At 28.2% G+C, this 26,515-nt stretch overlaps 3 protein-coding genes across 12 annotated transcripts in view; all 3 read left to right on the top strand.

Moving 5' to 3' along the window:
* Positions 1–6,317: 6,317 nt before the first annotated feature.
* On the top strand, positions 6,318–8,712 carry LOC122721198 (pentatricopeptide repeat-containing protein At1g63330-like). Its single transcript, XM_021768467.2, has 2 exons — positions 6,318–8,460; positions 8,629–8,712. Exon 1 carries the CDS (start codon positions 6,405–6,407, stop codon positions 8,412–8,414), a length of 2,010 nt encoding a protein of 669 aa, XP_021624159.1. The 5' UTR covers positions 6,318–6,404; the 3' UTR covers positions 8,415–8,460; positions 8,629–8,712.
* A 4,220-nt stretch (positions 8,713–12,932) lies between these two features.
* On the top strand, positions 12,933–15,744 carry LOC110623497 (pentatricopeptide repeat-containing protein At3g22470, mitochondrial). The gene is made up of 3 exons (XM_021768466.2): positions 12,933–14,915; positions 15,342–15,387; positions 15,508–15,744. Exon 1 carries the CDS (start codon positions 13,082–13,084, stop codon positions 14,867–14,869), a length of 1,788 nt encoding a protein of 595 aa, XP_021624158.2. The 5' UTR covers positions 12,933–13,081; the 3' UTR covers positions 14,870–14,915; positions 15,342–15,387; positions 15,508–15,744.
* A 6,077-nt stretch (positions 15,745–21,821) lies between these two features.
* Positions 21,822–26,515, top strand: part of LOC110623499 (putative pentatricopeptide repeat-containing protein At1g12700, mitochondrial) — a 68,947-nt gene continuing 64,253 nt past the window's right edge. For 2 of the 10 annotated variants that reach the window (XM_043960302.1, XM_043960301.1), the window contains exons 1-4: positions 21,822–23,537; positions 23,643–23,963; positions 24,133–24,205; positions 24,391–24,436. In XM_043960302.1, coding sequence (XP_043816237.1) covers positions 21,908–23,537; positions 23,643–23,917 — 1,905 coding nt within the window. In that variant the 5' untranslated portion in view covers positions 21,822–21,907 and the 3' untranslated portion in view covers positions 23,918–23,963; positions 24,133–24,205; positions 24,391–24,436. Of the gene's footprint in view, positions 23,538–23,642; positions 23,964–24,132; positions 24,206–24,390; positions 24,437–24,557; positions 24,962–25,273; positions 25,409–26,515 lie in introns of those variants that run through there. The other 8 variants (XM_043960305.1, XM_043960306.1, XM_043960303.1 and 5 more) reach the window with 7 other exon arrangements.

Here is a 26,515-nt window from a genome sequence, read left to right as displayed (position 1 = left end):
AGAATGACTGGTGTCTCCCAGTTCTGGTATAGACTCAGGAAGAGAAGAATGATCAAGTTATGGCCCCTCTTGACTAAGCCAATTTGGCAGTGGTGGTGATTGTGCCGTTGTCTCCCCCTCACTGCTAGTTGGCGAGGGAAAAAAATATTCCTCTTCCAGAAAAGTGCAGTCCATGGTAGTGAAGAGCCGTTTAGAGATTGGGTCAAAACACCGATAGCCCTTTTTATGGACACCATAACCAAAGAAAACACACTTAAGAGCACATAGATCAAGTTTAGTGCGGTGTGTTTTAGGAATGTGAACATAAACTGTGCAGCCAAAGATTTTAGGTGGAAGGTTGAGATGGGAAGGGATGGTGTGATGAGAGGACAAGGTATGCAAGGGAGATTGGAAATTAAGGACGCGAGACGGAAGTCGATTGATGAGGTAAATGGATGTGGCAACTGCTTCAGACCAAAACTTAGGAGGAACTTGGGCTTCAAACAATAGGGCTCTGGCAGTCTCAAGGCTATGTCGATTTTTCCTTTCAGCAACCCCATTTTGCTGTGGTGTATAAGGACAAGTAGTTTGGTGAAGGATCCCATTATCCCAGAAAAAGGTTTGGAGATGGTTATTGACAAATTCCCCCCCATTGTCAGATCGGAGGACTTGAATGGTCCTGTAAAATTGGGTTTTAATCATGCGGAAAAAATCACAGAATGTCTCAGCCACTTCACTTTTTTGTTTTAACAGGTAAACCCAAGTAACACGAGTGCAATCACCAATAAAAGTCACAAAGTATCTATAATCAAGGGAGACAGTTTCCGGGGCAGGCCCCCATACATCAGAGTGTATTATTGAGAAGGGAGTATCAGATTTATTTGTGGATATATGATAAGTACTCTTATGACTCTTAGCAAGCACGCATGAAGTACAAACTGAAATGTCAATGGATTTAAACTCATGAAACAAAGTACGAAGATAATCACTTGAGGGATGGCCGTAGCGCCGGTGCCAGAACCATAACTGTCGGGTTGAGGACCCTTGAGCTAAATGAGCTGACCCAGTATTTGAGACCTCCTCCACATAGTATAGTCCATCTTTCTCAGTACCACGGCCCAGTACCGTGCCCGTATGAATATCCTGCAAAACACAAAAATGAGGATACATGAGTACTCTGCAATTTAACTGTTTGGTGATCTGACTGACAGAGAGTAATTTGCAAGATAAGGAAGGTATATAGAGGCTGTTGGAGACATTTAAAGTGGGGGTTATAGAAACGGTACCACCACTGATGACCGGGAAGGAGCCACCGGTAGCGTTTAGAATATTGGATTTTGAGGGTGGGGCTGACACAACAAAATCTGAAGAATCATTAGTCATAGTATCTGTGGCTCCTGAATCAAATATCCACCCATTAGTATTTTGTACCTTGTTAGCATGACCGATAGAATTAGGGGCTAACGATTCAGTTTTGGGATTACAACCAAACTTATCTAAAACATCCGAGACCAGGGATTTAATTTTACAAGAATTAAAACAAGCAGAGGCACATTTAGATTTATTTAAAGAGACAGGGGTAGAAAGGTCATTTGCCCTCCTTTCTAACCCTAAAATACCTCCTTCTCGATCATAAGGGACACATGTGCCTCCTCCTTTCGCGGCTTCTTGTAGCGCCGTGATAAACATCTCCATCATCTTTGCCCATACAACATAATTGGAATCATTCAATTTTATGTCGGATGGTGGCTGTGCTGAATCAAGAGTGAATTGGTTCACTGATTTCTGATTTCCATCTTGGCTATTCTGAATTAACTGGAATAGTTTTTGTGACAGGTCTGCTATTGGATCAATTATTGCCTGGGATTGGTCAACCGGGCTGGGAAGGTCGGCCATTGTTGTTTTGGTGAGAGAAAGAAGTTGGGAAAGGTATCTGGTAAAGGATTATTGCAGGATGACTATATTTTTAGACCCAAACCCGCTCTGATACCATCTTGAGATTATAGGAAGAAAACTGTTTTTATTTTCTTACCTCTTGTGTAGTAAGTTACAGAGTTTATATAGTACATAATATGAACAATTAGACCTTTGATTGTGCCCTCAATTATGTCCTAGAATTGTGCTATGCTAAACATGGTAAGATTTGATCACTGATTGATTTACAATCATGACAGAGGATCACTGATTGATTTACAATCATGGCAGAGGATTCTTTCCAACATTAATTATTGACAAATAATTTCTATAATTTTACAAATTAATCCTTACATATTATAACTATTTATGAATAAGATTATATATAATAAGTATTCAAGATCAATTTGCAAAAGGGATGGTGGCAAAAAAAACTTTGAACTATTCGCATTTTAACAGATATACTCTAAATTATAAAAATTAACTAATATACTCTAAACTAACTATCTAAATTTATTTATAACCTACCAGTAAATTTGATGTTAGATTTAACAGAAATATCACGTCAGCATCCTAATCATCATTAAAAATTAATATTTTAATATAAAAATATATACTAGAAGGCATTATGGTCATTTTTTAATAGTTTTAAGAGAAAGTTAACTCTTGTTTTGATGGTAGGGACTGAATTGTTGATTTTTCTGTCAAAATTTTTAGGGACTTAATAGTAGAATTTAAAAATATAAGGACCAAATCTTATATTTCAATAAAGTACAGGGATAAAATTTACAAAAAAGCAAATTTAGTTGCAGATTATTTAGTACAGTTATGCCTCAAAAATAGCTTTTCTTGTAATTGGCTTACAAAATGATTCTTGTCTCAAAATGACACAGTGAAGAAGAACAAAGTCTCAAGAGTCTTCAGCTGAGCGAAGATTCACTGCAAATGCAGTCAAGCTTCTGGCTGCGCTATTTTTATTGATGGTTGACGATGCAGAGTATTGGAGAAGAAGAGCCTTGAATCCGGAGCTTGAATCTGTAAGTATGGTCCTTGGATTCAGAAGAAAAGAGACATTTTTAAATATTAGTGTGTAAAATCTATATGATTACTTAATATTAATTAGATTAATGATCACTAATCAAGAAATGTGAAGCACCAGAAGAAATTAGCAGAGTGTATCACTCCAAATCAGATAGGTGTTCTCGTGATAGGTTGAGATTAATATCATAAGAGAAATAAGTTTAAACTCTACATATACTTTCACAAGTCAATCTTAGTTTTTTAAAATTTAACTTTATATAGTTTAATTACACTTTTAAAACTTGCAGACATCGGGATCGTTAATATTTAAAAATTTGGTTTTTACAAGTTTGTGAATTAATTTTTATATATACTTATTTAATTAAAATTATTTAGTTTTAAATTTATTAGTTTTAAACTAAAACTTATTATATATATACATAAAGTAAAATTAACTATTTATTTTGATTTATTGAAAAAAAAATTATTCTCTAAAATATTTAATTTATTTGGTTAAAATTATTTTCTATTTATTATAAATTTTATTTTATAAAATATATATATGTTGAGATATGGAAACTAATAATATATTATAAAATATACATTATACTCCATGATCGTAAATTTTTTAAAACTATTATATCTTTTTTATATTTTCTTAGACATATAAAAATATAATATTTTTCTAGTGTATTATATTCAAAAATTCATAGAAAAATAAAAAAAAAAATAATCGTCATGATCTTGCCAAATTGATTAATCACATTAAATTTGTGTATCGCTTATTTTTTTTATCTGTGATTATTTGATTTTTAATAATATACACATATATATTTATATAAATGGAAAGTAAAGGGAAATAATGAAATTTTCAATATAAAAGGTGGTTAAATTTAATAATTATAAGTAACTCTTTATTTTAATTGATTAAAAATAAAATATTTAATTTAATCGGTTAGAATTTTTTTTATTTAAATATAAATTCTATTTTAAAAAAATATAATTTTAATTAAATTAAATATATAACTTTATTATAAAAAAACTCTTACATAAATTAACCTTTCAATAAATAAATATATATATATATATATATAAGGTATTTTTATTTTTATTTTTCTATTATTTATCTTATTATATAAAATTAAATAATATAAAATTAATATAAACATCATTATTAATAAAACTATAATTAAAATTTTCCATTAAACATTATTTTGTAATGTATGATAGTTAATAAACTACAAAAAGAAAATAAATTCTAGTAAGAAAAAAAAAATGAAGGGAATCTACATAACATTTACAAAAAAGGAAAAGAAAAATTGAATCGAAGCAGCTAATTCTAGTTTCAATGGCCCCACTTTTGTTAAAAAATAGTTATCTTCATTTCTTTAAAAAAAATTAAATAACAAAAGAAAAAATCAAAATTTTTATGTTATTCAATATTTTCACTCATGATTAATTTTAGCTAATCTTATTAATTTTTATTAATTTATTCAATAATTTTAATAATTTTGTTATTTTTAACAATGTTCGTGTTGATATAAAAAAAATAAAATATTTAATTTTTTTATTATAACCATTTCAAACTCCTTACAAAAAATCTACTGACCTATAAACTAATTCTACCATCTTAAGAAACTTAAAATCATAAAATCAAAGAAATTTTATTTATTCTCAAAATTATAAACTGAAGCATCACTTAATTACCATATTTAGCAATTACCATTAATAAATTAAAATGAAAATAATTCGATAATTAATAAAGATTCTTCTTCACTGTTTTAATTTGCAACTTTTTTTAAACCAATTAATAAATTAATCCAGCTAAAAAATTTTAGCTAATGCTAAAAATCTAAATTTTATCATAAAAATCCACTCCTTATCCATATATATAAATTAAATCTCAATTACTCTTCTCTCCTATATAATTTCCTTTCGAGTTCTTCACACTCAAACCTTTCCTTTAACTTAGAAAATTTTGATAATAATATCATTGTAGAGAGTTTTTAGCAAGAAAATAAATTCTTCCTAAAATTTTAGATTAACATTATACAATTACTTAATCTTTTTCCTATAAATTATTCTCCAATTCGACTGATTTGAAAGTTAAAATCCCATAAATTCGAAAAGGTTATGTAGCCATTTACGTGGGTGACGAGAGCAAAAAATATTAAATCTCAGTAGAGAATCTGAAGTTTCCAGCATTACAAGAACTGATTAAACAGTTTCAGGATAGTGATTTCGACTCCAAAATTAATGGCCAATCGAACTTATTTACACTACTGACAAGTTTGATGAACTACTGAAACTTGTAAGGGGTTATCATATGAAACTTTAGAGAGTTTTAAATAATTCTTTTTTATATATTTAAATTATTAATAAATCCTTATATTTTATCAAAATTAATTATTCAATCTCTATTTTCAAATCACTCAATTAAAACATTTTGAATTTTATAAATTCAAACTCTTTCATATTCTTATCGAATAAAATATTAGTAAATATATTTTTAGCTTTAATTTAAAAAATTAAATTATATATATAAAATTAAAAAATAAATAATATAAAAGTTTATTTTAACCAAATGACAGAATTAAAAAATTAAATGGTCAATTTTGACAAAATATAAAAATTAAATGCTCATAAGCCTATTTAAAAATATCAATTTACCAATAAGCAAATTAATTTCTTAATTCACTTTCTACACAATTGCACTCATATATATATATATATATTCGCTTACAGCATGATTCACAAAATCATTACGTAATTTGTACTGTATAATTAATGCTTAAGATATCACTTTTCAATGTAACTAAGCTATTCCTTTATTAAACATATACATTAAATAGGATTGTTTGTCTATATATTGCAAAATAAAAAATAAAAAAAAATAAAAATTTAACTTTTCTACTGAGAAAAAAAATTATACATTTAATTTATAAAAGGAAAAAACTAATAATTTTTTTAAAAAAGCAAAATCATTTATGAAATTAAAAAAATGAAATAAACAACTCTAATACAGCTAGCAAGAGATAGTCTAGAATTTTGAATCAAATTTAAGTTTTTTCTCAATAATAAAAGGATTTGCTATAAAAACAATAAAAAATCTTTATTTTACTTTCATTTAAACAATATGAAAAAAGTTTGGTTTTACTTTATATATATAAAATATAGTGTAATTAATATCAAGAATAATTTTTAGTGAAAGTATCCTGACATTCTTGATGGGTATAATATCGATATCAATTTGTAAAATAAATAAACACCCGATGGTTGATTGTGGACAACCCCTATAATACTTGAGTATCTATTAGAAATCTCAAAATGAAGGTGTAGAAAATAGTTTGATTATAATATGATTTAACGTACACGAGGTATTATCCTTACCACATTACCAGCTGGCAGAGAGCCTTCCTTTTCCGATTCTCTATTTCCTTTCCTCATTCCCAATCTCCGATCCATCCCTAAAAACAACTGACAAGAGATCCATGATGATGAAGATGCCTTCGAGGAGGAAGAGCAGGAGCTTCCATCTTCAGCTACAAGGGGCAATTGGTACCATTCAATCTCCATTCCTATTCTTATTTACCAATTATTGCCATTCTTCTACTTCCACACTTGAAGATGCACGCTTCTTGACAAATAACTTCAAATCTGCTTCTTTTACCCACCTTCATGATGCCATTGCTTCCTTCAATCATGTAATTCATAAGCATCCTCTTCCTTCTAGGGCTCAATTTAGTAGATTCTTATCTGCCCTTGTGAAAATGAAACAATATCACACTGTCTTTTCCATGCCCAAAACAATTGAATTGCTAGGAATCTCACACGATGTTTATTCTCTTAGCATCTTAATTAATTGTTTCTGCCACTTGCACCTTGTGGATTTTGGCTTCTCTGTTTTTGGTAAGATGCTCAAATTCGGATTGGAGCCTACCACTGTGACATTTAATACCTTAATTAATGGGCTTTGTATGGAGCGTAAAATCGATAAAGCGGTGGAATTTTTCGATTATATGGTTGCACGTGGTTATCAACCTGATGTTCGTACTTTCAATGTGATAGTAAACGGAATGTGTAAATTTGGGAAAACAAATGTGGCTATTGGGCTACTAAAGGGAATGGCTGATAGAGGTTGTGAGCCAAATGTTGTGACATACAATGCAATCATTGACGCTCTTTGCAAGGATGAGCTAGTTAGTGAGGCTTTAGAGCTCTTCTCTCAAATGAGGAATAAGGGCATTTCACCTAATGTCATCACTTACAATAGTTTAATTCATGGTGTTTGCAAATTAGGCCAAAAGAACCAAGCTTTGGCCTTGATGAATGAAATGGTGGAGCAAAACATATTACCAAATGTTTATACCTTCAATGTATTGATCGATGCTCTTTGTAAGGATGGAATGGTTTCAGAGGCTCAAAATACATTCAATGTAATGGTTCAAAGAGGTGTAGAGCCTGATGTGGTCACCTACAATTCCTTAATTGATGGTCTTTGCATTTCAGACCAATTCAAGGAAGCTTTGGCCTTGTTGAAAGAAATGGTGGGGAGGAACATATCCCCTGATGTTTTTACCTTCAATATATTGATTGACACTCTTTGTAAGAAAGGACTGGTTTCAAATGCACAGAATATAATCAAGATAATGATTCAAAGAGGTGTGGAACCTGATGTTGTCAATTATAATTCATTGATGGATGGATATTGTCTGTGCAAGCAAATTGATAAGGCTAGAAAGCTATTTGATCTGATGGTGACCAATGAAATAGCTGACATTTTTAGCTACAGCATTTTGATCAATGGATATTGTAAGTGCAAAATGATAGATGATGCAAAGGATATTTTTGTTGAAATGTCTCATAAAGGTTTAGTTCCTGATGTTGTTACTTATTCTACGCTTATAGAGGGTATATTTCAAGCAGGGAGGCCCCAAAATGCAAAAGAGCTCTTTAAGGATATGTGCTCTCATGGTCAACAACCAAATATAGTAACCTTCTCAATTATGATTGATGGCTTGTGTAGACAGGGGAATCTCGATGAGGCACTCACACTGTTGAAAGCAATGGAGAAAAGTCAGTTGAAACCTAATGTTGTGATCTATAGCAGTCTGATCAATGGTATGTGCAAAGTTGGGAAGATTAATGATGCCAAGGAACTTTTTTATAGTCTTTTTGAAATTGGTTTACAACCTGATGTTTATGTATATTATGCAATTATGAAAGGACTCTGCCAACAAGGATTGATTGATGAAGCGTATAACGTATTTAAAGACATGGAAAAGGTAGGATGTTTACCAAATAATTGTTGTTATAATATCATCATTCAAGGGTTTCTCAGGCATGAGGATTTACCAAAAGCATCAGAACTAATATACGAAATGGTTGATAAGGGGTTCTCTGCTGATGATGCTACCACAGAATTGGTAGTACATTTATCGCGGAATAATGATCTCATTCTGAGGCTTTTAAAGGTGCGCAATGAGGGATCAGCAAACTAAATTTGTTATATCTTGACCATTCAAGTGTGTCTTGGAGCGCAACTTGGTAATTACCTTTTTCAAATATAATAGATATGTAATTTAACTACCTTCTTCAAATATCATTTTTAATTTCAAATTGCTGTGATTCTCTTCCACAAAATGAAAATTTCTAACACTGCAAATTACCTGTGGTGGAAACCATGATATGTGTGTGCCTTTCGCTTGAATTCAGACATGGACTTGATCTCTTTGATATAAGATTGTTGATGAATGGAGGTCATGGATTTCTAATGATCAAGTTGCTGGTAAACCCACCATATTCCTTACAATTTTTTTTGGGCTGCTACTATAGCCTTAACTCGAGAGCTCAATCCTAAAAATGAGTTGAGAACTAAAACTAATTGATTCCATGCTACAATGCTTAAGAATCTTTATCTATTTTACTTTTGTGCTCAATGACCTTTTAAGATGCTATCATTTTTCAGTAAACATGCTGCATTAGGACAATAACTTGGAGATTTTATCATGTATTTTGATTTTTACTAGTAAGAATGCAGGTGTTAAATCAGTGAACTAGCAGGTGTTAACACCTGCTTTCTGTATCATTTTACCAAAGCTACTCATGCCTGTTTCCGTCCATTAGAATTTAACACCTACTAGTTTATCATATACATGCATTACTTGTAATTAGTTTATGCTTCCAAAATGATGTCTATTTATTGCTAGTTTATTACTTGTAGTAAGTTTATGCTCAAAATAATTTCTATTTGTTGCTCCTTGAGTTAATACTTATAACTTGATCTAGAGTTAATACTTACTCCTTGAGTGCAAGTTTTAACACCTACTTGTTGAGTTTAAGTATTAATTTGAGTTTTTGCAACAGGTACATCAGAGATTGAGCGTGGTGCAGTATCTCTTCCACCAGTCCACCGGGTCTTTTCCCGCATGCCTGAGATGAAGATGGATTAGATGAGCAAATCGAGGATTTTTGTTGATTACTTGTTGTATACATTTTGGGGTACTATTTATTTTGGCATTTACTACAAAAACATGCTTTTAATTATACATTTTTTGTGGTTTTACTAGATTATTTGTGTTCAATTTTAAGTTCAAAAGACTTTTCTTTTTATTATAATTGAATACATTAGATTTGTGGTTGATTTGTGTTATATTATGCATTTAATAGGTTGGTTTTGTGATGTTTGTAATTATTTTGGATCGGTTAAATAAAAATTGCAAACGAAATTGCAATTGAAAATCTGGTTCAAATTTCGTAAAGGGTGTAAAGAAGCAACATTGAGTCACTTTGCTTTGTAGATGATTTGTTTTTGTTTTGTCATGGGGCTAGGAATTTGGTCTGTGGGCTTGGAGAGGCCTTGAAGTTGAGGAGGTTTTAGGATTGCAAGTAAATGAGTCTAAGAGCTGTGTTTATCTTGCAAGAGTGCTTGAGGAGATGAAGCAGCAAATTCTACAATTCCTCAATTTCAGGGAGGGATTTCTTCCTGTTATCTATTTGGGATTACCTCTGGTATCTACTAGTATTAAAAAAGAGCATTGTCAGAAGCTTATTAGTATATTAACTAGTAGAATTGACTCATGGTCTGCTAAATAATTATCCTATGCTGGTAGGGTACATGGTGAGGAATAAGTTGAAAAGCCTCAGTTTTTGGGGATCTCTAAACCTTGTAATGCTAGTTGATCTTGAAAGAATCTGATGAAAATTAGAGATTATTTTAGAAAGCATTATGCATATAAGTTGGGAAGAGGGGTTTTTCATTTTGGTATGACCCTTGCATGGGTGGGAAAAGTCTTGTTGAGAGGCCTCTGAGTTGAATATGGGATATTCTGACATCATAGACATGCTAAGGTGAGGAAGGTTTGGAGGGATGGTATGTGGAGGCTTCCTAATCCATTGGATTCCACTATGGAAGGAGCCTGGGAAGAGGTTCGAAAATTTTATGTAAGCAATGAATGGGCAGATTCTATTAAATAGAAACTCATAGACTTACACTGTTAATAGTGCTTGGAATTTAAGAATTAATAGACGAAGCATATAAGATTTTTATATAAGATTTTTAGAGACATGGAATAGGAGGATGTTTACCGAATAATTGTTGTTATAATATCATCATTCAAGGGTTTCTCAAGCATGAAGATTTACCAAAAGCAAGCAACGAGGGATTAGCAAAAGTTGTTATATCTTGACCATTAAGTGTGTCTTGGAGCGCAACTTGGTAATTATCTATTTCAAATATAATAGATATGTAATTTAACTAACTTCTTCAAATATCAATTTTTAATTTCAATCAGCTGTGATTTTCTTCCACAAATTGAAAATTTCTAACACCGCAAATGACCTGTAGTGGAAACCATGATATGTGTGTGCCTTTCGCTTGAATTCAGACATACACTTGATCTCTTTGATATAAGATTGTTCATGAATGGAGGTCATGGATTTCTAACGATCAAGTTGCTGCTAAACCCACCATCTCCTTTATAATTTTTTTTTTGCTGCTACTACAGCCTTACCTCTAGAGCTCAGTCCTAAAAATGAGTTGAGAACTAAAATTAATTGGTTCCATACTACAATGCTTAAGAATTTTTATCTATTTTTATTTTTGTGCTCAGTGACCTTTTAAAATGCTATCATTTCTCTTGTAGGTACTTTGCAAGAATATGATTACAATTTCACCTTTCTAACAATAAAGGTATAAGCAATTCTTTTTTGCTTAATTATTATATTTTTAATAATAATGAAAATAATGATTATAAATCACTGTGCTTTAATTGAGAATTAATTTAACAATTAGACTACATTATAAATGCAAGATGCATGATATACCATCCTAGAGTTTAAGGTAAGAGAATCACTAGAGGGTCTTTGTCACCTTTTTTTGTCTAGTCATGAAGTTGCTTAATTTCTTTTATTTTCCTTCAAATCAAATCAGTGAAATCATTGCATTAACATCTAATAATATGAAGTTCACAATCTTTTCCAATGAAATCAATTTTTTAACATGAAAATTTGAATTTTAGAAATGCTTGTGGAAGGTATATATATATATTCTTCCCTTTTAGATTCTTTATTTTGTGCCAAGGTGATTGGATGTACTGTTTGAGATGTTAGTTAAGTTACGCAAAAAAAGTTATTTCGGTTGTTTTATAAAGTCAAACCCTTTGATATTCTTATCAATTAAAATATTAATAAATATATTTTTAGATTTGATTAGAACAACTAAATTATATATGTATAATTAAAATAAATAAATAATATAAAAATTTATTTTAATTGAATAACATAGAAATAAAAAATTAAATAGTCAATTTTGATAAAATATAAGAACCAAAAATAATTCACTCTTTTATATTTTAAAGTAATTTTTTGGACTCTTCATGGCAAATTCTCAGTAATTTTACCAATTATATCTCCCATTTATATACTTCTTTTTTTCTAGTTTTATTTTTTCTATTTATGCATTGATTTTTATTTCTTATGAGAATTGCTGGCAAAATAATATTGCACTGATATATATATATATATATATATATATTCGTTTGACACCAAATCCTTGAATTAAAGTTAATATAAAAATTAAGACTTTATTTTGTTTTATAAAAAATATTTTATAAAAAATATTACACCATAACAAATATAGTTTTAATGATAAAAAATAACGACTAATTTAGGATATATTCAATATCCCTTCATGATTTTTGAAATGTTTTAATATGAAAAAATTAATTAGTAAATATTTTTATAAAATTAAGAGATTAACTAATAAATTTTCTCTTACTACATAAATTAAATAGTAAAATATTTAATAAATAAAATTAATGGGAGGACTAATTAATATATTTTTAATATTTTAAAAATATTTTGATATATTTTTCAAAATAAAAGAAGTAATTAATGTGTTTTTTATATTATAAAAATTAAATAGTAAATTTTACTTAAAAAAATTAAAATATTTTCAATATGGATGAAATAATTAATAAATACTTTTATAAAATTGAAACTTTAATTAATAAATTTTTAATATTATAGAGATTAAAATGTAAAATATTTAATAATTAAAATTAATATTATAATAATTTAATATCCTGTGTACTGTTTATGCAGTTTAACCACTTTTCCATCATCCTTCTCTATCGACTTCCCAGAAACCATAACCCATCCCCGCTCTACACTGTTATAAGGTACAGTTATAATAATTTAATATTATAATAATATAAAATAATTAATTTAATTTGTTATTAAATAATATTTTTATATGAAAAATTAATTAAAAAAAAATTACAAAATGTGCTGCATATAAACAACTAGTAATGCATTTCCTTTCCCAATTTCCTTTTTATCCTTACCACTTTACCAGCTGGCAGAGAGCCTTCCTTTTCCGATTCTCTATTTCCTTTCCTCATTCCCAATCTCCGATCCATCCCTAAAAACAACTGACGAGAGATCGATGATGATGAAGATGCCTTGGAGGAGGAAGAGCAGGAGCTTCCATCTTCAGCTACAAGGGGCAATTGGTACCATTCAATCTCCATTCCTATTCTCATTTACCAATTATTGCCATTCTTCTACTTCCACACTTGAAGATGCACGCTTCTTGACAAATAACTTCAAATCTGCTTCTTTTACCCGCCTTGATGATGCCATTGCTTCCTTTAATCATGTAATTCATATGCATCCTCTTCCTTCTAGGGCTCAATTTAGTAGATTCTTATCTGCCCTTGTGAAAATGAAACAATATCACACTGTCTACTCCATGTCCAAAACAATTGAATTGCTAGGAATCTCACACGATGTTTATTCTCTTAGTATCTTAATTAATTGCTTCTGCCACTTACACCTTGTGGATTTTGGCTTCTCTGTTTTTGGTAAGATGCTAAAATTTGGATTGGAGCCTACCACTGTGACATTTACTACCTTAATTAATGGGCTTTGTATGGAGAGTAAAATCGACAAAGCAGTGGAATTTTTCGATGATATGGTTGCACGTGGTTATCAACCTAATGTTCGTACTTACAGTGTGATAATAAACGGAATGTGTAAATTTGGGAAAACAAGTGTGGCTATTGGGCTACTAAAGGGAATGGCTGATGGAGATTGTGAGCCAAATGTTGTCACATACAGTGCAATCATTGACGCCCTTTGCAAGGATGAGCTAGTTGGTGAGGCTTTAGAGCTCTTCTCTCAAATGAGGAATAAGGGCATTTCACCTGATGTCATCACTTACAATAGTTTACTTCACGGTGTTTGCAAATTAGGCCAAAAGAACCAAGCTTTGGCCTTGATGAATGAAATGGTGGAGCAGAACATATTACCAAATGTTTATACCTTCAGTGTATTGATCGATGCTCTTTGTAAGGATGGAATGGTTTCAGAGGCTCAAAATACATTCAATGTAATGATTCAAAGAGGTGTAGAGCCTGATGTGATCACATACACTTCCTTAATTGATGGTCTTTGCATTTCAGACCAATTCAAGGAAGCTTTGGCCTTGTTGAAAGAAATGATGGGGAGGAACATATCCCCTAATGTTTTTACCTTCAATATATTGATCGACACTCTTTGTAAGAAAGGATTGGTTTCAAATGCACAGAATATAATCAAGATAATGATTCAAAGAGGTGTGGAACCTAATGTTGTCAATTATAATTCATTGATGGATGGATATTGTCTGTGCAAGCAAATTGATAAGGCTAGAAAGCTATTTGATCTGATGGTGACCAATGAAATAGCTGACTTTTTTAGCTACAGCATTTTGATCAATGGATATTGTAAGTGCAAAATGATAGATGATGCAAAGGAACTTTTTGATGAAATGTCTGATAAAGGTTTAGTTCCTAATGTTGTTACTTATTCTACTCTTATAGAGGGTATGTTTCAAGCAGGGAGGCCCCAAACTGCACAAGAGCTCTTTAAGAATATGTGCTCTCATGGTCAACAGCCAAATATAGTAACCTTCTCAATTATGATTGATGGCTTGTGTAGACAGGGGAATCTCGATGAAGCACTCACCCTATTGAAAGAAATGGAGGAAAGTCAGTTGAAGCCTAATCTTGTGACCTATTGCATTCTGATCAATGGTATGTGCAAAGCTGGCAAGATTAATGATGCCAAGGAACTGTTTTCTAGTCTTTTTGAAAATGGTTTACAACCTAATGTTCATATATATTGTGCAATTATGAAAGGACTCTGCCGAGAAGGATTAATAGACGAAGCATATAAGATTTTTAGAGACATGGAAAAGGGAGGATGTTTACCGAATAATTGGTGTTATAATATCATCATTCAAGGGTTTCTCAAGCATAAGGATTTACCAAAAGCATCAGAACTAATCAACGAAATGGTTGATAAGGGGTTCTCTGCTGATGATGCTACCACAGAATTGGTAGTACATTTATCGCGGAATAATGATCTCATTCTGAGGCTTTTAAAGGTGCGCAATGAGGGATCAGCAAACTAAATTTGTTATATCTTGACCATTCAAGTGTGTCTTGGAGCGCAACTTGGTAATTACCTTTTTCAAATATAATAGATATGTAATTTAACTACCTTCTTCAAATATCATTTTTAATTTCAAACTGCTGTGATTCTCTTCCACAAAATGAAAATTTCTAACACTGCAAATTACCTGTGGTGGAAACCATGATATGTGTGTGCCTTTCGCTTGAATTCAGACATGGACTTGATCTCTTTGATATAAGATTGTTGATGAATGGAGGTCATGGATTTCTAATGATCAAGTTGCTGGTAAACCCACCATCTGCTTTACAATTTTTTTTTGGCTGCTACTACAGCCTTAACTCGAGAGCTCAGTCCTAAAATTGAGTTGAGAACTAAAACTAATTGGTTCCATACTACAATGCTTAAGAATCTTTATCTATTTTTGTTTTTGTGCTCAATGACTTTTTAAAATGCTATCATTTCTCTTGTAGGTACTTGCAAGGATATGATTACAACTTCACCTTTCTAACAATAAAGGTATAGGCAGTTCTTTTTTTCTTAATTATTATATTTTTAATAATAATGAAAGTAATGATTATAAACCAGTGTGCTTTAATTGAGAATTGATTTAAAAATTAGACTACACTGTAAATGCAGGGTGCAGGATATACAGTCCCAGAGTACAAGGTAAGAGAATCACTAGACTTCTACAGCTGTTGGTTGGATGAAATGTCACTAAAATTATAGACAACAGAAAATGTTATGGGAATTGAGGGAAAAGCAAACATCGTCTTTGTCACCTTTTTTTTTTTTTTCTAGTCATCAAGTTGGGTATATATATATATATATAGATCCTTAATTGCTTTTATTTTCCTTCAAGTCAAATTAGTGAAATCATTGCATTAGCATCTAATAATATGAAGTTCACAATCTTTGACATGAAAATTTGAACTTTAGAAATGCTTGTGGAAGGTATATATATATATATTCTTCCCTTTGAGATTCTTTACTTTATGCCAAGTTGATTGGATGTACTGTTTGAGATGTTAGTTAAGTTACGCAAGAAAAGTTGTTTTGGTTGTTTTATAAAATCAAACTCTTTGATATTCTTATCAATTAAAATATTAATAAATATGTTTTTAGATCTGATTAGAAGAATAATATAATATAATTTTTTAAAATATAATATTTGATAGTAAAATAATAATATAAATAATTTTATAAATAGTTATACATAAAAATATTAATAAATTATGTTTACACAGTACATGACATTATAACAAAAAATTATTATTTGATTATTATTATATAGAAAAATTTATTAGTTAGTTTACTTTTAAGAAATACATTAAAAGTTTTATGAGATTTTAAAAAGTATATTCATTAATTTTTAAATTATTTTTAGCCGTTAAATATTATAAAAATAAAAATTACTATTTAATTTTTCTAATATAAAAAAATTCACGAATTAATTTATTAATTTTAAAAAATACATTAGAACGTTTCTAATTCTAAAAAATTTATTAATATAAATAAATTAATTAGTAAATATTTTTATAAAATTATGTTCTTTTATATTACAAAAATTAAATAGTAAATTTTGCTTAAAAAAATTTAAAATGACTTCAATATAAATGGATTAATTAATAGACATTTTTATAAAACTGAGAAATTAACTAATAAATTTTTAATATTATAGGGACTAAATAGTAAAATATTTAATAATTAAAATTAATAAAATAATTAATTAGTATATTTTTTAAAATTAAAAATTTTTTATTTTATTTTTTAAAATTGAGAATTCAATTAATAAATTTTTCTATATCATAATAATAAAATAATAATTTTTTTATACTACTAAAATAAAAATATATTTTTTAAATGAATTAAATAAATATTTATTTAATAATATGAATTTGACATATGAAATAAAATTTTAAAATTTTTAACGATTTTTTTTGTAAAAGTTATAAAAAAAAAAAAGAAATAACAATGATAACAAATGTACCCTTTAACTTTTCTCATGACACGTATATAATGTTTAATAATGTAATTTATTAAAGTGGAAATATATATATATTTTAAATTTTATATAAAAACAAAAAAAGAGATATCATCTAAAATTACTATAAATTAATAAATAATATGATTTATAGATCATTTTTATAGATCATTGTAAATTAATTTATAATAGTATAAATTGAATTTTACATTTTTATTGAAAATATTATTTATTTAATTATTTTTAATTATTATTATATTTTAAATTTATTATAAAAGAAAGTAATAATTTTTTATTTAAATTATAACAACAACTTTTATTGTTGTTATTAAAATTTTTTTATCACCCCATTAATTATTATTAATAAAAGATAAATTTATAGTTATTACGATCGAATTGTTGTAATTAGTATTAATAACTAATATATGATATTTTTATTAAAAAATTTTAATGATGAAACTTCTAACAACCAACTATCAAAAAAAATAGTCGTTAATAATTTTTAATATTTAATAATAAATTAAATGACATAACATCTAAATTATAAGTAAAATATATAAAAATACTCAATTGAGTAAAAATTTTTTTATCTATATTATATATGTATATCGTTTTAATGTATATCATAAAACAAGAAGTAATAATTGTTAATTATTGATAAACTATTATATGCAATGTCACGTCAGATCATATATTTTAATGGCATATATTTATATTACTTTAAACTCTAAAAAGGAAGTAAAGTTAAAATAGTCTCACAATCTTAATATACCATGAATCTTTTACGGTGTTTATAAATCAATTTTAATTTAGTAAGAAGATTTATTTTTTAATATAAAATATATATGGTGAATTTTAATTTTAAAATTTATGCATTGTGTATAATTTTATTATTATTAAGTAATTATTAAAGGTGAAATTAGATAACAATTTGATATTACATACTATTTTATACTAAGATTAGAAGGTCATTTTAATTACATTTTGAATAATTCAAGTGTGACCTAGGATGCTATAAAAATTTAAGATGTTATAAAAAATTTTTAATAAAGTTTAGAGCTATAAATATATATCTAGTTTTTATTAATTCAATAAGTTTTTTTAAATCTATTAGGAGATAAAGTTGATAAAGTTGATGTCAAAATAAGTTAGGAAGTTGGCCACTTAGAGTATGAGAAATGCATTTTAGCGTACACAGTTAATTTTTACCCGTGGTCACTTAATTTTATTTCATAAATATCACTCATCTTCATCTTCCTATTTGAATTTTAAACAGCAACTTTCATTATAATCCAGTGAATCTCCGGCTAGGTATCTATATGTAGCTTTTCTGTGTGAAATAATTTTTTTTTTTTTAAATATTTGCCATTAAAATTATAAAGGCCTATAAATATCTCCCTACCCTATATGATAAATTTTTTTTTAAAATATTTAATTCAGGTAAGAGAAGTCACATAGACAACAAATAGGATTGTTTGTCTATATATTGTAAAATAAAAATTAAAAATTTAATTTTTTACTGAGAAAAAAAATTATACATTTAATTTATAATAGGGAAAAACTAATGATTTTTTTAAAAAAAAGCAAAATAATTTATGAAACTAATAAAATAAAATAAATAACTCTAATGCAGTAAGAGATAGTATAGGATTTCGAATCAAATTTGAGTTTTTTCTCAATAATAAAGGGAGTTGTTATAAAAAAAATATAATAACAAATATTTATATAACTTTATTTAAATTTTTCTATTAACCTTATAGCAAATATTATTAATTATTATCAATTTATTTTACACTTTTAATAATTGCTCTCTTAAAATATGTTAGAGAAACACTTTTTTTTTTTAAGTTTTATATCCAACGTTTTATATTCATTTGATAAATCTGTTAAAATTTAATTTAATATACAAAATTTAAAATTATTTATTTTTTAAAAAATAAAAAGTCTTGATTTTACCATGTTTCTGCTTTTATGTAAATAATATGAATAAAGATTGATTTTATACTTAATAAAATATAAATTCAAGTAAATCCATGTATAGATTTGTCCTAAAATATATGTAAAATGTATTGTGATTAATATCAATAATACTTTTTAGTGATAGTATTCTGATCTTCTCAGCAGATATAATGTCGGATATAAATTTACAAAATAAATAAAAATGGGATGGTTGGTTGTGGATAACTTTTGTGATACTTAGGTCAATAAGTGATTTAATCAGAAATTTCAAAATAAAAGGTATGGAGAATAGTTTGATTAAAAGAGTGTTTAACATACATGGGTGTCTTTTTTATAGGTCTAAAGCTGGTTGATTCTTGGTAGAACTAGAATTCTTTTCTGAAATCTATTTTAGTCCTAAATTGTAGAATTTTACTTTGAGAACATTTTTTATCGTATGTGATTTAGAGTCCTAATTTTCGTATGACTTTTACGTGATTTGAACAACGTCGTCTATTTGAATTTCGGCCTAGTAGGCCGAAGCCTTCGGCTCCATGGTTGTCACGTTTGGTTTCAATTCTAAGGCTGAGACCTCGTGTTGATATTAGCCTCGAGGCCGAAATTTTAAGGTTTCGACACTCATTTAGCATTTTGGATGCCGAGATCTAAGAGTTTTCGATCTTTCGGCCCTAAAGCCAAATACCTTTGGGTATCGAGACCTTATTTCTCACTAAAATGCATCGCTTAGAATCAATATGTCCATAAATGGTAGTTTTAGAATTTAAGATATAAGTTTAAATAATAAGCTATTATTGTTTCGATTGCCAAAACTATATTTAATAATTATAAGTTCGATGAGTCGCAGAACTAACCACTTTTTTTGTTATTAAATTTCATGATTTTACTATGATTTTAATATAAATAATTAATTTTTTACTTGAAATTTGATTTTGTACAAATCTTTTAGCGAAGTTAAGAAAATGAACGAGAAGAGGCTTAATCAAAAGATTTTTGAATTGAGGATTACAGCCTTAGAGCGATAGACAGCTCCAATTTCAACAAATGCAATTTCAGCTCAATTTTTTCAGCCCAATTTTTTCAGCTGTACAAGAATAAGATCAACTTAAATTGGAGCAAACACAATCAGATTAGTATATGAATAAAATAGAAGTAAGAGTTTATTTTAAATTGTGAATATTTATTATTTTATTGGGGAAAAACCTATATAAAGGCTATCCACAAATTAATCTAGGTATTATATTTTTCTTTTTTTCTTGTCCCCTCTCAAATTCGGCCACCTCCTTGCCGCCCCCTTCTTCTTCTCTTTAGTTTTGATAATTTTATCATGTCCCTTAGAGGCTAAACAATTCTTTTCAGTTGAAAGTTAATTCAAATTTAGGTTTTATTCAAATTGTGAGATTATGTGCTTAAATTCTCTTTATATTATTTTCATTTTTTATTAACTTCTGTTTTCGAGAAATACCACATCGATTGTTGCCTTTAGATACCGGGATCCAAGAGTTTTCGATTTTTTGACTCTAAAGCAAAATATTTTTAGGTGTGCAAATTTTATTTCTCAATAGAGTGCACTAGAGTCAAACATGTTATGACATATTTATTTTGTTGTCTCTCTTATGACATATTTTTAAACTAACATAAATTATTAATTATAAATATCGTGACATTGGAGATTGGGAGCATTTTAGATTTTTTTTTCTTTATATTATATACTTGAAGCATTTTAGTTTTTTTTTTTAATATTATATCCTTGAGTTTATTTTATACATGACTATAAATGATAGTGCTAGAATTTAAAATATAAAAATGATAATTTAAATATAAATAATTAAGAAGCTGTTATTATTTAAATTGCCAAAACTACATTTAATAATTATAAGGTTATTGTATTTTATTGCTATTTAAAAATATTTAATTAATTAACTATATTAATTTTCAATTTAAATTGAAATTAAACTTTATTGTAATTTAATACATTGAACTAACTAAAATTCAAAACTTTCTACTTAAAAAATCATTAACCATTTGTTTAGTATAAATAATTTTACAATAAAAAAATTTAAATGAATTTTTATAAAATTATTTATAATTTTTATATATGAGAAAAAATTTTTAATTTAAAAAATTTTGAATTCTTTTATTTTAAATAAAAATTTTATAAGAAAAAAATTCAATTGAATTAAATTTTTATAAAATTTTTAATTCCAACAAGAGGGTAAAAGTATTAATTTTATAATGATTATCTTTGACTGTGTGGCTAAAACTTTCTCATAATAAATAATTCATGCTAATAATTTTTAACAACGAAACAATTGATAAAAATATTAAATCGGCATAAGAATTATTTTTTTAAAATATTATAATAAATAGATATAAAAATAAAAGTATTAGTACTCTATACTATTTTATAAAAATAATATAAAGAATGGATTTTAAAGTATTTAAATTTTTAATAATTTCATATTTTTATAATTAGTTTCAAAATTTTAATAGTAATAACAAATAAAATTGAAAATGCGAAATATATGTAGTGAGTTTGAGCATTTCAAAATTTTATTATATTAAAATAATTTTATATATTAATTTTTTATTATATTAATTAAAATTGTAATATTATTCAAATAAAAAATACGTTAAACAATTCTTATAAGAGTAAAGCTTGGTAAAAAAAATTCATTTTATTACACTAAAAAAGTCATTAATAATAAAAAATTATATAAACTAAAAATCAATTAGATTTTTCATGAAATTTTAATCAATATTAAAAATAAAATTAACTATTTATGTAACCGCCTTTAATTAGATACCCAATATTATATATAAAAGATAATATAGAATTAATATATATATGTATATAATTAACATACACAGTGTCTACAAATAGGCAATAGCCAATAGCACTTTAGCAATGATAAATTATTATTATATAAATTTAATTTGTTATTAAATAATATTTTTATATGAAAATTTAATAAAAAATTACAACGAGTAATGCATTTCCTTTGCCAGCAGGCAGAGAGGCTTTCTTTTCCGATTCTCTATTTCCTTTCCTCATTCCCAATCTCCCATCCATCCCTAAAAACAACTGGCGAGAGATCGATGATGATGAAGATGTCTTGGAGGAGGAAGAGCTGGAGCTTCCATCTTCAGCTACAAGGGGCAATTGGTACCATTCAATCTCCATTCCTATTCTTATTTACCAATTATTGCCATTCTTCTACTTCCACACTTGAAGATGCACGCTTCTTGACAAATAATTTCAAATCTGCTTCTTTTACCCACCTTGATGATGCCATTGCTTCCTTCAATCATGTAATTCATAAGCATCCTCTGCCTTCTAGGGTTCCATTTAACAGATTCTTATCTGCCCTTGTGAAAATGAAACAATATCACACTGTCTTTTCCATGTCCAAAACAATTGAATTGCTAGGAATCTCACACGATGTTTATTCTCTTAGCATCTTAATTAATTGCTTCTGCCATTTACACCTTGTGGATTTTGGCTTCTCTGTTTTTGGTAAGATGCTCAAATTCGGATTGGAGCCTACCACTGTGACATTTACTACCTTAATTAATGGGCTTTGTATAGAGAGTAAAATCGACAAAGCAATGGAATTTTTCGATGATATGGTTGCACGTGGTTATCAACCTGATGTTCGTACTTTCAATGTGATAATAAACGGAATGTGTAAATTTGGGAAAACAAATATGGCTATTGGGCTACTAAAGGGAATGGCTGATAGAGGTTGTGAGCCAGATGTTGTGACATACAGTGCAATCATTGACGCCCTTTGCAAGGATGAGCTAGTTGGTGAGGCTTTAGAGCTCTTCTCTCAAATGAGGAATAAGGGCATTTCACCTGATGTCATCACTTACACTGGTTTAATTCACGGTGTTTGCAAATTAGGCCAAAAGAACCAAGCTCTGGCCTTGATGAATGAAATGGTGGAGCAGAACATATTACCAAATGTTTATACCTTCAATGTATTGATTGATGCTCTTTGTAAGGATGGAATGGTTTCAGAGGCTCAAAATACATTCAATGTAATGATTCAAAGAGGTGTAGAGCCTGATGCGATCACATACACATCCTTAATTGATGGTCTTTGCATTTCAGACCAATTCAAGGAAGCTTTGGCCTTGTTGAAAGAAATGGTGGGGAGGAACATATCCCCTAATGTTTTTACCTTCAATATATTGATCGACACTCTTTGTAAGAAAGGACTGGTTTCAAATGCACAGAATATAATCAAGATAATGAATCAAAGAGGTGTGGAACCTAACGTTGTCACTTATAGTTCATTGATGCATGGATATTGTCTAGGCAGCCAAATTGATAAGGCTAGAAAGCTATTTGATCTGATGGTGACCAATGAAATAGCTGACGTTTTTAGCTACAACATTTTGATCAATGGATATTGTAAGTGCAAAATGATAGATGATGCAAAGCAGATTTTTGATGAAATGTCTCATAAAGGTTTAGTTCCTGATGCTGTTACCTATCATACTCTTATAAAGGCTATGTTTCAAGCAGGGAGGCCCCAAACTGCAAAAGTGCTCTTTAAGGATATGTGCTCTCATGGTCAACAGCCAAATATAGTAACCTTCTCAATTATGATTGATGGCTTGTGTAGACAGGGGAATCTCGATGAGGCACTCACCCTATTGAAAGCAATGGAGAAAAGTCAGTTGAAGCCTAATTTTGTGATCTATAGCAGTCTGATCAATGGTATGTGCAAAGTTGGGAAGATTAATGATGCCAAGGATCTTTTTTATAGTCTTTTTGAAATTGGTTTACAACCTGATGTTTATGTATATAATGCAATCATGAAAGGACTCTGCCAACAAGGATTAATGGATGAAGCGTATAAGGTATTTAAAGACATGGAAAAGGTAGGATGTTTACCAAATAATTGTTGTTATAATATCATCATTCAAGGGTTTCTCAGGCATGAGGATTTACCAAAAGCATCAGAATTAATCAATGAAATGGTTGATAAGGGGTTCTCTGCTGATGATGCTACCAAAGAATTGGTAGTACATTTATCGCGGAATAATGATCTCATTCTGAGGCTTTTAAAGGTGCGCAATGAGGGATCAGCAAACTAAAGTTGTTATATCTTGACCATTCAAGTGTGTCTTGGAGCACAACTTGGTAATTGCCTTTTTCAAATATAATAGATATGTAATTTAACTAACTTCTTCTAATATCATTTTTTAATTTCAATCAGCTGTGATTCTCTTCCACAAAATGAAATTTTCTAACACCGCAAATGACCTGTGGTGGAAACCATGATATGTGTGTGCCTTTTGCTTGAATTCAGACATGGACTAGATCTCTTTGATATAAGATTGTTGATGAATGGAGGTCATGGATTTCTAATCATCAAGTTGCTGGTAAACCCACCATCTCCATTACAAATTTTTTTTGGCTGCTACTACAGCCTTTACTCGAGAGCTCAGTCCTAAAATTGAGTTGAGAACTAAAACTAATTGGTTCCATACTACAATGCCTAAGAATCTTTATCTATTTTTATTTTTGTGGTCAATGACCTTTCAAAATGCTATCATTTCTCTTGTAGGTACTTGCAAGGATATGACTACAACTTCACCTTTCTAACCATAAAGGTATAAGCAATTCATTTTTGCTTAGTTATTATAATTTTTAATAATAATGAAACTAATGATTATAAACCAGTGTGCTTTAATTGAGAATTGATTTAACAATTATACTACACTATAAATGCAGGGTGCAGGATATACAGTCCCAGAATACAAGGTAAGAAAATCACTAGACTTCTACAGTTGTTGGTTGGATGAAATGTCACTAAAATTATAAACAGAAAATTTTATGGGAATTGAGTGAAAAGCAAACGTCCTCTTTGTCAATATGGTATATAGCGGATATATTTTAGTGTTGGACCACCGTTTGAGTTATTTATATGGTGCATTTTGCGATACATTTGTGTGGTGTTATGAATGTGAAACACATTGTTTCTTACTGTTTGAGATGTTAGTTAAGTTAGGCAAGAAAAGTTGTTTTGGTTGTTTCTTTTCTCCTTTCAGCAGTATATAACGAGACATTTTATGTTTTTACCACTTTCTAAACCTTGTAATATCCTTTTTCTTTTTGCTTGATGCATCTTTCTTGAAGTTTTTGTGATTCTGCATCCATGGAAAATGGTTTGTTAGAGAAGGTGGGTTTGATAGGGTACATATTGAGAGGTAGGAAACCGATTGCAAAATGATTCAGAACCCAAGAATCTATATCAGTTGTTGTTTACTTTACAAAATTGAATAAACTATGGGATAAACTTGGTGCTTTAAAGCATCATCTAACTATTACACATTAGATCTTTCTTGTGGTGCAGTAGTGTCAATACAAAGAAACTTCATTGATTAAATGGAATACTCTTGTTGCATCTCTTCCCTTAGATCTTTCTTCTCTCCTTTTAATCATATCAGATTTGCTGTGGGGAATGAGATGAAAATAAAATCTTGGAATGATAGACGATCGGTTGGTAATATTGCTCTCAAATTCTCCTTTAGCAGACTATTAAATTTAGCAGCTAACCTAGATGTGTTGATGTTAAATATTTTTTAAAAGGAAAAAAATGAAATCAATTTTGTAAACAAAATTTTAAAAATATCCATTTCCATATAAATTTAATTAAAAAATAAATATTTACTCTTTTTTTTTAACTTTCAGACCCGTTATTATTTATAAATACTAATAATTACATTGTAAAATTTATAATTTATTTTTATTAATATAATTTATTTAATTAATTTATAATATAATATTCTAATTTACATATAAAATCCACATGTTCACGTCTATTTTAATGGATTAAAAAACTATATAAATATACATTATTTAAAATATTTTAATTTGATTTATTCGATTAATTTACTATTTTAATTTAATTTATGTTCTATTAACAAATATAATATTAAAATTTTAATAGATTAAATATTTTATTAAAACTATTATATGTTTTAATAATTTACTTATATTAAGGTTAGTAATTAGATATATTTGTCTATGCTATAAAATCTCAATATCATACAATACATCATTAAGAAATATACTACTTAATTAGTTCAAGCTAGATAGTATCCTAAAAGGAAAAATTATAGTTTTTACTAAAAATCAGAATCAAATTAAATTTTTAATATTTTAATATAAAAGAAAAATTATAGTTTTTAATATAAAGAAAAAATTATAGTTGTTGCTAAGAACTAGAATCAAATCAAATTTTGAATACTTTAATGTTTAGAACCACTTTGAAACTAACTTTCAGTATAGTTTTGATACGGTTCTAAGTAATTTCAGTACAGTCTCAATTTAATTTTAATTTTTTTTACTTTAATTTTAGTTTCATTTCAATTTAAATTTTAATTTTTACAAATAAAATCATAATAGCTTTTTATGTATATTTTAAAATAGTAAATAATTAATATTAAAATAATAATATTAATATTTAAATAATAACTGTAGTAATATATATATATATTATATACAACTACTCTCGATAAGAATATTTTATGTAGTTATTAATTATATAATTTTAATTAAAAAATATATGAAACTAATATATAAATATATATTATATTACTAATACGTAATTTACTCGTATAATTAAAAAATTATAAAATAATTAATACATTTATGATTGATATAAATATATATATATATATATAATT

This window comes from Manihot esculenta, chromosome 9, assembly GCF_001659605.2.
Source record: "Manihot esculenta cultivar AM560-2 chromosome 9, M.esculenta_v8, whole genome shotgun sequence".
Lineage (NCBI taxonomy): Eukaryota > Viridiplantae > Streptophyta > Magnoliopsida > Malpighiales > Euphorbiaceae > Manihot > Manihot esculenta.
Note: the sequence above shows the minus strand (reverse complement) of the source record. Positions and strands in the feature narration are given on the sequence as shown.

Excerpts from the sequence above, each read along its gene's own strand:
- LOC122721198 (XM_021768467.2), top strand. The coding sequence starts at position 6,405 with ATGATGATGAAGATGCCTTCGAGGAGGAAGAGCAGGAGCTTCCATCTT.
- LOC110623497 (XM_021768466.2), top strand. The coding sequence starts at position 13,082 with ATGCATCCTCTTCCTTCTAGGGCTCAATTTAGTAGATTCTTATCTGCC.